The sequence below is a fragment of the Spea bombifrons genome, chromosome 1, assembly GCF_027358695.1.
Source record: "Spea bombifrons isolate aSpeBom1 chromosome 1, aSpeBom1.2.pri, whole genome shotgun sequence".
Lineage (NCBI taxonomy): Eukaryota > Metazoa > Chordata > Amphibia > Anura > Pelobatidae > Spea > Spea bombifrons.
The window spans coordinates 98,028,935-98,044,293 of NC_071087.1; the positions used below are offsets into that span (position 1 = coordinate 98,028,935).

Consider the following 15,359-nt stretch of genomic DNA (forward strand, 5'->3'; position numbering starts at 1 on the left):
CTCTCCAAAAGTGTAAGGGAGAGCTTACATGCTCTCCAAAGTGTTGGAGAGACCTAAATTGATCTCCAAAGCGCGCAGGAGCACTACCTGACTCTCTAAATTGTGAAAAAGAACTAACTCATTCCCCAAAGTGTGAGAAACAACTAACTCACACTCCAAATAGTGAGAGAGCTAACTTTTCAAATTTGCGAGGTAAGTCACTTTTCAGCTTTCAAGCGAGTTTATGTTTGGGTGTGTCAAATGGCTTCCATACCTTACAAAATCCCTTAAAGTACATGTAAAATATACAGGCCGGGTCATCTTGTGCGTAAGAACAGTGTAAGGAGTTCTACAAAAAGGCCTAGTGTTTGGTTTTAAAATGAACAGTCAGATCTGTCGTGATTATAAAACCGATTCTTTTTCAAGAGACAGGACTGTACTTGATTCCCTATCTAGCAAATAATTCCAGAACACTGGCAGGACACATTTATACATGCTAGCCAACTGCTCAGTTTCTTACAACACAGCATTCTACATGGTAAACTAGACAAGTAAATCATCTAAACTTTTATGCCATGTATTTTCTTCAAGGCTGATATCATTCTTTTGATATATAGCGCTTACACTCTTGGGAGCCGGCACAGATTACAACTCTTCAGCCCTGGAATTATAAATGATTATGAAATTGGGAAAAAAAAGTTTAGAAAAGGCCAAGACTGCTCGCAGACAATGTCTGAGATCGATAGTTGTGATGGATAGCTTCCTCTCTGAGCATTACAACTGTGACACGCACAACAAATGCCTTTATCTCTTTCTGCACCACCCTATGAAAACAAAATAATTGCAGAGCTGCAATCTCCATACACAAGCAGTAGCACACCATGGAAATTATTATTTATTAATTTATAAAGAGCCGTCATATTTCACAGTACTGTACAATGGCAATATATCTTTGGCCACAGAGTGGTACGGGTTTTAAAGAAATAAGTACCCTTTTAGGTATTATAACAGGGATACATTTTTTTTACAATATATTTTAATATTTTATATTTATATATTTGAGCCTCTGTGTATGCTTTGGATAAGAAAACAACATACGATTTGTCGCTCTTATGTTAACAGAATAGGTAGGCATGTCTACATTAGAAACAACATACAACTATGTCTCCAATCTATAAGTAGGTTTATGGGAAAGGATTCATCTGAATAACCACATAGGTATATGTGAAAGATTTAGTCTTAATAACCCATAAATAAGGGGCACCTCACCAACTAAAAGTAACAGCTAGGAGGGAATTGAGCTCACAGAGTTGCCTCACAGCCTTGCTCCAACATCACCGAAAAGCATATCACATATAACATATAATGTCAACTATTTGTTTCCCCCAGCTGTTTGCCCTTACACCGTAATTACCAGCCTCTCTTACAGGGCCGGCCCAAGACTTAATGCCGGCGCCAACTTTGCCGACGCCATTATCTACCCTAACCCCCCCCCCCCCGGGACTTACCTTTAAACAGTCCTGCGGCGAGTCTCCCTGTAATGTAATGCTGAGCGCCGTAAATTGACGTCACTTCCGGCGCTCTCAGCATTACGGAGACTCGCCACAGAGGAGAGAGGGGCGCCGAGCGGGTAAGCGAAAACCACTCGGCGCCCCTCTCTCCCCTCCGCTTTAAAAAAAAGCGCTTGGGGTGGCAAAGTGCCGCCCCTTCAAAAGTGCCGCCTGGGGCAATTGCCCCAGTCGGCTCCATTGTAGGGCCGGCCCTGCTCTCTTAGACTCTTTACAAGTCCCGGTGAGAGAGAGCGTGCCAAATAACCACTGAATAAAGGTTAAGCCCGGCTGGTTGGCTGCTCTCCCTGTACTAGACAGTGGCAGGTAGGAGCATTGCCTGTTGGTTGCTCACAGGAAGGCATTGCCCTGAGTGGTCATCAAAAAAGAGCCCTCATAACACCATGTAGGGGCTTAGGACTAATAAAAGTTTTCACAGAATAATGTTCAGAAACAGGTTCAGAGTCAGGTGGAGCTGAGTAGAGCATTTCACAGAATGAGTGAAGTATTTTGGTGGGCATGGAAGGGTGGGAGTACAGTCAGCTATAGTGAGGTATGCAGATAGGTGTGTTAAGAGTCCAAATAAAAACATAGCCAAGATAAGAAATGAAGAGGACATCTTCAAAGACGGCACAAAACTGTTAAACAGTAAACACAAATTAATGTATGGTTTTATAACAAGAGGCATTTATAGCAGAGAGAGGGAGTTGGTTCTGCTGCATTTACAGATCTATGGTTAGACTTCACCTAGAGTATTGAGTACAGTCCTGGAGACCCCATCACCAGAAGGAAGGCTACTAAAATGGTAAATGATTTGTATGAAACAAAATATCAGGAAAGACTGATTTAAATATGCATAGTATAGGACATCCCTATATTTATGAAGCCAGGGACTGAGGGTCCATACATCAGGAAAAATGTGGAGACTAGATGGGTCCCATAGTTCTTATCTGCCATAAAGTTCAATGTTTCTGTCCTTATATTTTAGTATATGACTTTTCTCTAATTACAAGTCATTGCCATGCTCTGAAATACTTACCTGGATTGGTTCTATCCACCTGCTTTTCATAAAATTGACATCCTAGCCAGCGGCATATTGAAATATTAATACGTGACTGAAAAATAACAAAGAAATAATGTGACTCTGGGCTAGGTGAGTGAACAAGATGAGATATTTTCCATAAAGAGACATATCACTCAAAGTTTCACTGAAAATATTGCTAGTCTGCAATTTCATAACATGGTACATTAACTTTTCAGGCTTTTATCACAGGGAAAAATTATAATTTTGTTGTTCAGCACTTTGTGTGCTATAAAGCATACTATTTTGAATAAACCCCTTATCAGCCCATTTCTGGTAACTTGCAGAGGGTGGAAAAAGTTCAGGTATCTGTTAATCAGAAGCTCAAATGCCAAAACGACCTGCACTACATAGAACTATACATAAACATCAGAAGCCAGAGTAAATATGCTTTTTATGTTACTTGCAAGTGTCTTCCTTTTATATTCAAAATAACCTCCTAATTTGAAATGCATACTTAATTCACTATGTTGCATTCACAGGGATGTGTGAATAAGCTTTCCAGACCCAGGGGGAAATCTAAATATCTAGTGTAAAAAAAAAAGCTGCAAGAAATATAATCTCTGGCAAAGTAATAACTAAAACTCTCTGGTGTGGAGGACACAGCACATTTGAAAACACAGGTATTAGCATAATGCTTTTGTACGATACAAAGTCTTCTTCCCTGAGTCTTGAAAAATGTAACCAGGATCACACACAAAAGGAAAAGATTATAACAAATTAACTTTATATAAGATCTCTATACACACAAAGTCATGACATTGTGGGAACTGTACGTCACGCTGGCAGGGGCTTAAAAGCAAAAGTTGAGGAATGGAGTCCAGCAACTGGAGACTAGAGTCTTGTAGGGTTAATAAACAACTTGTGCAAATGGACTAAAAACAATTAAGCCAAAAATGTTTTGCTTCGTTTTGATCAACAAGTTTAGTTTCCTGCTTTCCCATTGGACTCTCATTTTCACACTCTCCCTCTCTCTCTCAATGTCTCCCTACCTTCTCAGTAAACCGCGTCCATGTCCCTGTTTCCTTTTGCCCAGCTGCGCTTCTTATTTCTGCTCGGAGATATACCAAGCCCGAAAAATGCATTTCTACACCTCCCTTTCTCCATGAATCTGTCTGCATTATTCTGGCCTCTTGCAGTACTTCTGCAAAAAGGCAGAACCATGTGCACCATATGGTGACAGCCGCTACCCCAGACCCCTTTTGCGGAGGTGCTCTGGGAGTCCCAGATAATGCGGTGGACTGCAGGGAGAAGAGGACCAAGGAAGAAGATGCAAGAAAGATTACAGAAGAACCACAAGAAGCACAACAAGAAGAGCTACGGAAAAGGAAACAGGGGCACGGAAAAGGAAACAGGGGCACGGAAAAAGAAACAGGGGCACAGGTTGGCAGAGAAGGAAGGGAAACTTTGTGAGGCAAACCTGTGCTGTGTTTCCAATTGTGTGATATCCATGAGGGCAGAGTATTTTTGTGTATTTTGTGAAGAAAAGATCAGAAGGTTAAACAGTAAAGACAATATTTCACAATATTCATTGCTCATGTTTACCAAGAGACATATGCTCGGTAACCCTTTTTATTATTTTCGACAAAATGTCGTAAAGAAAGCGGTTTCTGCCTTCCTGCTCATCACTGGCATAGATGTACAACTTCCACTTTATCCAATCTGGTAAAGTGTAAAAATCAATATTGGGAGGCTATGGTCATCAATGCAGTCTCTGGCTGAAAGACAAGTCAAAAAACTCCCTAGTCATGGCATCTTTTCCTACGGCAAATGCAACCCACATTCTGAACGCAGAATAACAATGATATCTAATGGCTGCTGGTCTCAAGTATGTATCAAACCAGGAGTCAAGGTACAAATCTGCAATGCACAGCTGGTACTACCTGATGGGCAAAACATGGCAAAAGGAACAGCATAAATGTAAGGCAAGGCAGTATCTTAGTCCAGGCAGGCAGACGGGTGTACTGGAGCAGGACTCTAGTAGCCCAGGAAGCGGGTCACTATGACCGTAATTAGTACTTGATCTCACATGCAGAATAAATAATGAAGTACAGTTCACATAGATAATATAATTCTGGAATAATATCTTGCTTACGTTTACCTAAACAAGCATTGATATCCATGTAAGTTACTTGGAAAAATGAGGGCTCTATTAATGTCTAAAGAAAGGAGGCGATCAATTTTTTACCCTGGTGAAGATTTTCTTGAAATGTTATAGTTAATATTATCAATAGATCAAGGCAACAAAAGCTAGAAAATACCCTAACAGTAAACCACAGTCCCAAGACAACATTTACCGGCTTATGTGGTGTCATGTTTAGAGGGGTTATATTCCTACAGATTATTTACATAGGTGAAAAGGCTTTTTGATATTGCATAGACCTACCTAAGCACCTTGTGTCTCCCTAAACAATATAATGTGTGCTGTATACGCCTCCATTCCAGAGAATATTTTCCGGGAAATATGTGGCTTTTCTTGTTAAAATGTGTAAAACATCTACTTGTTTAAACATTGCTGTTCAATTTTGATGGTCAGAAGGGAGTCCAACCAGCGAGTGGTTTGAAAATGTAAGTACACGCACCACATAGTGTGTCTAGTCGATGAAAACAGAAGTATAAACCCAAGTGTCAAATTATCAGAGGATTAAGGTATAAATTTCCATAACAGTTTCTTATTTAGTAACATAAGCTTATTTTTATAAAGATTCAATAAAAAAATATGCCATTGAAGACAATAAAATAACTTTTTCATACAGCGTCTAATATAAATCCCAGAAAACCAGATTAGTCACTTCTCCAACAACTGAATAAAAGGTTTTAAATTCCCCGTTTTGAGCCTAGGGCAATAACAAACCCACTCCACAGTGGAGCCAAAGATGCAAAGTACAAATTTCTCTCTAAAGTTACTTACAAATATCAAGAAGGAATGAGATATTGTGTAGATAGTCTAAAAACCATTAAATTCGGATCTTGATGAAATCAAACAAGTCTGTGTCCAGATAAGTTTTAGACAGGTTTGGACATGGTTTTAATGTATACAGCAAATAAATTATTATTCTTTAAGCTAATCATAATACATATTGTGATGTTATTTCAATTATGCAAGATTGAACACAAACTATTGCAACTTACAAAATCGTAAGCTAATACCCGAAAAGGAGCAAACTAAGAAATCAGATGTCATATTTCCTGGATTTTACATTTAAGATATCAGATTTTATAGACTGTTTAAACATTAAAGTATGATATGTGTGAGTGTATGTGTTAAGGTGTGCTCACCTTTTGCTAATGACCATGTGGAAGCTGCGATTGGGGTCTGTGTGGCCTGACCTTCTGTGTATGCACTATTACGTCATTGGGGTGATATAACACACAAGCCTTAGGATGTTATAGTTAGTCCTACTACTGTTAAACAAAGAAAGGGCTGCAAAGCTGTCTTTCTAAACCATATCTGGACAGTAAAGTGCAATAAAGGGCCATCAATGGGGTTAAAAGTATGAAACATGACCTATCCAGCAGTTTCTAAACATGGCTGCCACGGTCTTTAGTTAGCATTTGTTTAGCCAAAGCCCAGCTAAGAATCTTTGGAGAACTACCTGTTCTATTGCTTTAATAGCTAAAATTATAAAATTGCAGTTCGTGATTGTAGAAAATGGATATAGAAATCTGTGCTTTCACTCAATATTTGCTTTTTAAATCCTCATTTTGATTGGCTGCCCCAAAAAAGGATGATTGAATGATAAGGCTGACAGTCTTCAAAGCTAATGTGTCTTGGAAAAAAAAGAAAATTTAACATTTGTAGTTCAATTTATAGGTTACCTTAGGACTGTAACGAAAGAAACATATGTTCTATTACAGCTAATATCATAAAACAAGGGAAGGATCAAAGGCATAGCCCATCTTCTATAATGCAGGTTACAGAATAACCTTTTGAGAATGATCAAAAGGACAGTGGTTTCCCTTTAATTCACCTCCCTCAGAGTGGCAAAATAACATTTTCTCTAATGTGTGCTATGTGTTGTGGCACTTAATACCATACAGGAGGCTATCAAGGCAGTCAAAGCACTGAAATAATTGATGTTAATATAATTGGATTTATTAAGATTGAAACATTACATCTTCAAGGAAATAATAAAAAAAGGTCTATTATTTTGAATTTTACTTTTATTGGAAATGGACTTTATGAAATGATACATCAGATAAATCTTATTGAAAATGACAAATTAAGAAAGCTCATTTTTGAGATAGCACCCAACAAGAGCGAACATTTTCTTCATTTATAAATATCCCTCATTGTTATTGTAAGATATAAATGTGACATTGGAGATTGAGAAATTATCCAAGTTCTTTCCTTACACAAGATCCTAGTAAAATACTAATTAATTTCTTGCTCTATACATTAAATGTAATGTCATATGGGAAGTCATAGTTCTTCAATCCAACCTGTTATAATGCTATAAACCTAGTAAACAGGAAAGTAAAGGCTTGCTGAACTAAAACCATTTGTGAGATCTACAGTAGTTTGCAGAATTATACTTTCCTTGAAATGTTTTGCCAATCTGCTTCCCAAATATGCATTTTCCCTGCATATAAAATCTACAAAGCCTAAATCAGACTTTTTATTTTGTGCATATGTAGAATAAATTAACACACTGTAACAAGAATACACGGCACATATTTTGGGGTGCTGATGATTACATTACATGCATATCAGGGGTGATCTCTTCCCGCCCTGGCAGAGTGCTAGCAACAAGAACCATCATAGGGGCTCCATCATTATTGACGCTTCCAACTGAGGCTTTATGAAGCCTTAATGGCAAGGAACCACTTTGTATGCTCACTTGCACATTTGATATTTACATTATATCATTTCTTATTATTGTGCCTCTTCATTATTATTGCTTGGGTGGAGTTCCCGAGCGACGTGTACTCACTCAGATCCAGATGTGCGGCTGTAGGTGGGTTGCCAGTCTTAAAAATCCAGAACTGCTCAGTACACACACCCTGTTGTGATTCTGCTATTATGTGTTTAGTATTTAAAAATGTGTGTTTGATGGTATTGACCCTTGGCTTGCCTGACTACTCTTCAGCCTAATGATTCTGTTCCTGTGTTGCTCTATATGTGTACCGTACCTGGCTTGTCTGACTACCTGCACTGGGTACCAACCTCTGGCTTGTACGGCTACCCATTTAGTATACCGAACTCGGCTACGCGTGACCATCATTTCCGCATAAACCCCCGGCATACTGTATTCTCCACCAGTAATTCCAGCCTGCTGGTTACCTATACAGGTTTCTGGATCAGTTTGTGTATTGCCTATCACACTCAGTACCAAACTTAATGTGCCTCCCCCACTCCTTGCTAGGTGACTCAGGGCAGTGAGTGCTCATTCGGTGATGGCAGATGTGATAATTAAGTAGTAAAACGTATGTTTTTAATGCAAGTTGTCCATGTTTATTTGATAACGCTCGCATTAATCTATTTTTATATACTGTCTTGTCTTTAGTTCACCAGGAGATGCCCATTGGTGTTTGTAGCTGCTAATTCTTTCTTCTTTTCTTAACTATACTTATCTATCCTTCCTACTGGGCAAACATATACAGAATTACTCATGGGCTTATAAACTCACTCTAACATCATAGACATGCTAAAAACATATGCTGACACACACTTAAACACCATACAGTAACACGCACACATGCTTACAGCATTCAATCACACACACATGCTACCATCAGACGCTAACTTATGCAGCCATACAGTAATACACATTGTAACATTATACACTCACACACACACTATTGAGGTCTTGATCAGACTTCTGGCATGTGAGATCAGGCCCTCTTCTTTTATCTGAAAAATAATTTGAATGGCTTTGCTAATAGATATTACTGATATATTTTGGGGATTTTTTATTCTCAATTTAACCCTCACCACCCCACATTGGGACCAAATTGGTGTTGAGGCATAGCATGAGGTCCGTGACACCCATGGAGTAATTTTCTATTAAATGTAACTCCCCATAAGGTGCAAACAAATTTTGTTCCTGCCTTAGTTTATAGGAGTTCAAGGTGACCACCTCCTTTTTAAAAAAAAAATCAATTTGTTTATGGGAGACTGGCAAGTCAGGTTGTGAGGTGAATTTTGCAACTTGCATTTGTGAGTTGCCTGCCCTTTTTCACAAAGCTGTGATTCATTTATTGGAAACCCCTGAGTACTAGAATTTTGATGAATTGGGGCAATCATCGTACTTGGTTAAACAAAGCACCATAGTATTTATAATGAAATGTCCGGGTGCTGTATTTTTCTGAAATTAATTTAAAATTCATTAATTGATAAAATATGCTCTTTCTGCACTTATGGCTCCATCTTCCCTATAACAACCCGTAGAATAAGAACTAAGGAGTTATACTTCTACGTTTTTTTTTTATTATTATTATTACTGGAAGCTCTTGTTGTAATCAATTTTCAGAACAAAACTGCCAGCAGCTTCAATTTTCTGAAAAAAATCTATGAAACAGACTTATTCAAGTCGATTGAGGATGGTTGGAACCAGGCTGACAAGACAACAATGTGCTCAATAAACAGGGCACATCTTCCAAAACAGGCTATGAAAAGGGAATGCACTTAATGCTAATGCACTTGACCATTAATAAAATTGTGGATATTCATGGTTTTTAACCAAATACCGAAAACAGACAATTGGACAAAACAATAATTTTAACATAAAAATATGCATTGGATAAGAAAATAATATGGGAAAAAAAAGACTGTATTGATAATGTTCTCTTCCACAAACACTTGTACTCTTTCCAGTACGGTGATTTCATCCTTTATCACATAAAAACTCACTGAATGCCCTACACATGGCCAGCCAAGCTCTCCCTGCAGCAGAAACTCACTGGGGTGGGACCTTCATAGTCAAGAAGTTAAAATCTCATGTCACGACTGCAGGTCCCAGGTCAGGATGGAGTCTCTGTGCAGGGACAGATGCTTGTTCAGACCCTGCACTTGATGAAGGCCGACGTCTGAGGATAAAGATGGCTGTCTACTACAGCCTTAGCACTGTGCTATCTACAAGATTCAATAGGTTGATGGACTAGGGCTCACAGCAGATAGGCTGATAGACGTGCACAAGGCCAGACACAGAGGGGACCAGAGCAAGGTACAAAAGTGATACTCCAAGTACAGGTCATATACCAGGTACACAAGAAACCATAACATAGTGAAGAGTCCAAAATTAGCAACAAAAGAGGAAACAAAACTACAGAGCCCTAGAAGTCGGTCCAATGCTTCTAAGCATTTTAATAAAGTTTATATAGGGCAAAATACACCATAGCATAACAAAAAACCCAGCTTAAGTGCTTAATAAGCTTATGATTAAGTGCAAAATGCGTCAAGCTGTTTTTTTTCTGTTTTTCTTGCTGATTGGTACGGGCATGGTCCTCCTGCAAGAACCTAATGGACCTAATGTCAGTTGCTCCAGTCTGCCTGCAAGTTGAGACCGCGGGGAACTCTCCAACGTTGGTTCCTTCAAATCCAAATATAGTCAGTCCATAACGAGGTACCAAGGGTTGCAGAACAAAGTCAAAACCCAGAATCCATGAAAACGGTCAGGAACCAGACCGATAAATCACCAGATTGAAACCTCCTGGTAGTGACATGGTATCACGTGCTCAGGGTTGCTGTTTCTCACAATGAGGTTCCTGGCACCTCAACTGATCTGCAAACTCTCCTGTTAACTGTCCTTTAGTGAGTCGTGAGTCAACTACATTATTTTTACCTACTTTTCATCTCATTCATTTTTCTAATTTAATTCTTGCAAAAAAAAAAAAAAATAATGACTAGGTTGGTATTTTTCAACAGCCATCTAAAAACATCCAAACCTTTCACCCCTTGGACTCTTTCCATAACTACTTATTTTAAAATGGTCTTTTTCATATAGGTATATCCCCATTCGATAGAAATCTCCCTGAAGATGTTGCATTGTTTATTTCAGCATCCTTTTTAGAACAGTTTACGATTAAAGTTGATATGTGACATTGACAACATGCACGAATAATGCTTTATATTTTAAAAATGTTTCTACAGCAATACTTTCTGAAATGTTGCATGGTAATCAATAAGCCTTTACATCTCTGGCAACGCATGATAGCCATGCCATGCATCAATGTCAAAAATGTCTTTGCTCTTTACTGCAAGGAAAAAAATGATGAGCTTCTGTCATCCTTCTGTAGATTTAGCAAAATGGAAAAACACACAATGTAATCAATTTCTGTAACCCATGCAGTACTGGAATGGAGCAGAGAGAAAGGCGCTTAAATAATTCTAGTAAATGCAGCAAAAAAATTGAAAGAATGGATAATTATTTGAAACCTACAAAGGCTTACTGTATGAAGCCCATTTGATTTCAAAACAATAAGTTGCCCACTAGACCCTTTTGTTATCAAAAGCAATATTCTACTTCTATTGAAAAAAGGATCCATGAAAAGTTCCTAGTTTGGCAAAAAAAACGTGGCTAACTATGGCCTTTTCGTTTTAACATGTTTTCCATCTAAAACAATGCAGTGAAACCACTCCATTCTCAGAATTGATGGACCTTTCAGAACCACAATCTGTGGCTTTCAAACCTTCTATTATTTCCCTGCAGCTGCAGATCTGAAAGTGCGTAGGCTTCTTAGCAGAATGCTGTGGCCCTTGACAAACACTGAAAGGCTTATAGATCAGTCATCATTGTAGTGTAAACCCCTTTTCAAAATGATGTTTGTCGCTCAGAGTACACTTGTGCTTATACTCGGTTCACTTGTCAAATACAAAATTTGAGGTCGTTGAAAGCCTGGGGGCAGCTTCATCTATTCTCAAACTCATTTTCCACCTCTATTTTGACAGAGAAATAGGATTTTCAAATGTAAAAATAATAAGACGCGCAACAGATAATGCAACAAAAGAGCCTCGTACACGCATTTTGTAAGGACATTGCAATGATTGTCCGCTCCAAAGTCAATACGTAGCATATAGGCAGTTAAACGCTGAAAGCTACAAAAACATTTTGTTTACGTCTAACTGAAATGCCCCCGTGAGCCTCAATTTATTTATTATACTTTTTTCATTCGCTCTCAAACAGAAATAAAGTCACTGTAGCAACATTGGTAGCCGAAAGGCTTTTCTTAATTAACAGTTTAGATTGTTGTCACCTCTTCAATATTCTTGGTTCAAACTGCAAAGTGATTTTCACATGCTTCTTGTAAACAAAGTTTTTTAATAAAACCATGCACTTTCTCACTGTGAATACACTAAGTATGTTTATGAAGTTTGGCAGGTTACATTTAGAACCCATTATTGCCTAACCCATCAGAAATGTTTGCATGGTTACTACATAGGAACTCTACCATATGGAGTTGACCTTCCATATACTTACGACTATTCGGTCCCCTTCTGTTTATATACTTACAGTTTTTGTCCTAGTGGATAGCATGCAACTAATAAATCTGTATATGCTTTTTCTCCTCAGGTACAAATAGGTTTCCATTAGACCTTTCTTATTTAATTTGTGTAGCACCATATGAAAAGTGTTTGCATTCCTGTAATACCCTGATGTAAATTTCTACTGACTTCTTCATTGGAAGCAAGTAAATTAGTTTGGCATGCAATGTGCCTTGCAGGTTCAAGTTTAATTTATTAAATTGCTGCCTCCAGGTCGTCTTTCTTCATCATATGCCACCATGCGATAAAGAGAATGTTCCACGGAAAAGAAAAAAAAAAGGGAGAGTAAGCATATGTATTTGGCACTTTCATTTTCAAAGTCTTGTCACACCAGTTAGGAGACATTAAGCTAGCAGCTGAGAAAAAATATTGCTATTAAAAAGATTATAGTCAATCCATCGAAGCTCACTGATTCCATCAAACGACGATGTTTCAATGCTTGTAGCAAATATTATAAAATGACCAGTGATTTGGTCACTTTTCCAGATGAACATGTGTTACTTAAATAGAGAAAAAGGTTCTCGTGCAAGAATGTCAGAAAATCTGCTGATTAAGAACACCAGGAACAACCCCCCCCAGCGAAAGTTGTTCTGATTGAACTGCTTTTGATAATGTGAAGAAAGATGGAGTACCTTAACTCTTGGGGACTCTATGGGTACCACATCTGGGAAGAATGTGGAGGTCATTTAAAGTTTACACATCTAGTCCTGTGTTATTTGAAGGACACAAACAAACATGTTGGCGTTTTTTCCCCCCACTCTAAAACTGTATTTCTGGAAAATATTCTATTGCGATCACAGCATAGCGTTTCTACAAGCTATTATCACTGTAATAAACCCAGAACAATAATTTTTAACATAAAGCAATGAACAATGCATGTTTTTTTTTTTTTTGTTTTTTTTTTTTATATAAAAGAGATTGAACACTGCATTTGCTAAGAACATTAACGAAAACACTTAATTGTAGTAAACGTGCAGAAACTCACGACATGATGAAACCTGTACTCGTGGTCCTACACATGATTCAGCCTTGGACAAAATAAAATCTCAAGGATAAACTTTGGTTTGTTTTATCACAATATTGAGTCACAGTTGACACTTTTGCAGCTGTATTTTATGAGGAAAAACTGCACGAACAAATCACACATGAAAAGATCTAAATTAGGCAGAGGAGTCTTGCCACGCTCCTACATGATGAAAAGCTATGCGAACGTCCAAGTGCTATAAAACTGGCGGCGGCAAGCACATTCATTTGCACTTGGTTGTACAATATAACTGCAGGCAGGGAAGTAAACGTGCCAGCTAAATCATGCCAGAGATGTACTGCCGGGGTCTGCGAACATCATACATATATATTAGCGTTTCTGAATACATGCACTATTTCTTGACTTCAGCCCAACTTTTCCTACGAGTTAATAATGTTCTGCAACCTACAATTTCTAAACAAGCTGCTCGACAAATTATAAACCCAAGACGATTTGCATGGCTGTTTATTGTAGAGATGCTGTAAATCCAGTCTAGCACCAAACACACACACCTCTTTATTTAGCTTCACACGACTCAACGGAAACTGAAATTAGACAGTTATACCGGGATTAAAGTCACACCTACTAATTGGAGTCATTCCTTAACAAACCTCTTTAATGCCATCAGCATTCTTTTTAACAATTTTCGGAAAGTGAATCCAAAATGTCTTTGGATAACACAACTTTTATGGGAAGAAAACCAACATGATTCAGAAAAGGATTAATTAAATTCTTAAGAAATATCCAACTGAAAATTAGTCAACAAGTCAACCGACTAAATATATAGAGCTAGCCAAGACTTGTAAGATTGTATGAGCAGGGCCTTTCTTGCCATTTGCCTTTGTAAATCAAAATTGTTACGTTATACACTAATTATTATGTCCTGTTTACCAACTGTACAGTGCTGCAGCACATGACGACAATATATATATATATATATATATATATATATATATATATATAACAACTTGCTTTGCTTTCTTATGTGCTCACGTAGGCCACATGTGAAGGAGCCCATTGTAGCAGCCCTACACACTAAACAAATTGTGATTTCATTTTATTTAAAGAGCAACATTTTCAGCATTGGGTTCAACTTTTATCCATGAATTGACAAATATTGAACGAGGGGTTAGTCATGGAAAGGAAGCAATACTTTTGCTATCTTTTGCTTTAAGTCACATTCATATAAATAAGCTTAGACTTTGCAAATGAAAGCCTAAACTACTTTTTCTCAGCACAAGTTCCATAAACATCAACCATAATGAAATGGTGCATTATGTGACAAGATAGGGTGTCATTAAGTAACACTTGGGGGGGTAATGAGAGTTTGTGCCCAATGTCTAACTCATCAGGAGGGGAGGAACAACAGCCAGAAGTGGATCAGCTCTTGGGGCCTTACGCATTATGTTTTTGGAGGACATGTTTAGGCTTGCAGCAGCTTTGCTTGTGGTTCATTTTGGCAAGCTTCCTGACCCTCTACTCAAATAAATGTAAAACTTTTTAAAAGCTACACATTTTCTTAACATTTATTATAAAAAAGGGGTATAAACAATGAATATACAAAAAGAATATTATGTGTATGTTTAGGCATATTCATTACCCACACATTGATGATAATGTTAAGTGTTAAAAACTTTCATTTCGCATTTTTGTTTTTTTACTTCATCAATAAGGATATTTGTAGTCATCTATAAATGTAAAGAAGTTCTTTATTTAGTTATATTACAAAAGCCTGGCTGCATAATGCCAGGTTGTTCCTTGCACAATAATAAGAGAATAGCAGCATTTAACTCTATTGTATAAAGGGTTGAGGGTGACAGCTTAACTGATAAGTTGATTAGTCAAGCACTTTTGGTATATCCATACCACTTTATTAAACCACAGCGATCACTTAAAAGCCAGTTTGTTAGAATGTCTACAGTTCACAGTATACTATGTTTTTCAGTGGGGTGATACTCACCAATTTTAACCTTTCCAGTGGAATTCTGCTGGTGTCTATTTGAGATCTCTCAGTCACGTTTTTAAATCTAACCTCTGGAACAGCAATTGCACATTTCACATGCGCCCACCTGGAAAAAAAAATGTAATTGTTAACAAAACAACAATATAACAGTTAACGTAAAGTACACAAAGAAAGGTTCAGTTGAACAATTCACATTTCGCATTACCCTTACCTGCTCAGTATTTCAGATGCATTTTGAGAAATGGAGTCATGATTCCATCCATCCCATATACAGCTCCTCT

At 37.8% G+C, this 15,359-nt stretch overlaps 1 protein-coding gene across 1 annotated transcript in view; it reads right to left on the reverse strand.

Moving 5' to 3' along the window:
• The window catches only part of KDM4C (lysine demethylase 4C), a 179,224-nt gene that overhangs the window by 15,608 nt on the left and 148,257 nt on the right, over window positions 1–15,359 (reverse strand). Inside the window, exon 17 of the mRNA XM_053465979.1 lies at window positions 15,076–15,184. Coding sequence (XP_053321954.1) covers window positions 15,076–15,184 — 109 coding nt within the window. The remainder of the gene's footprint in view (window positions 1–15,075; window positions 15,185–15,359) is intronic.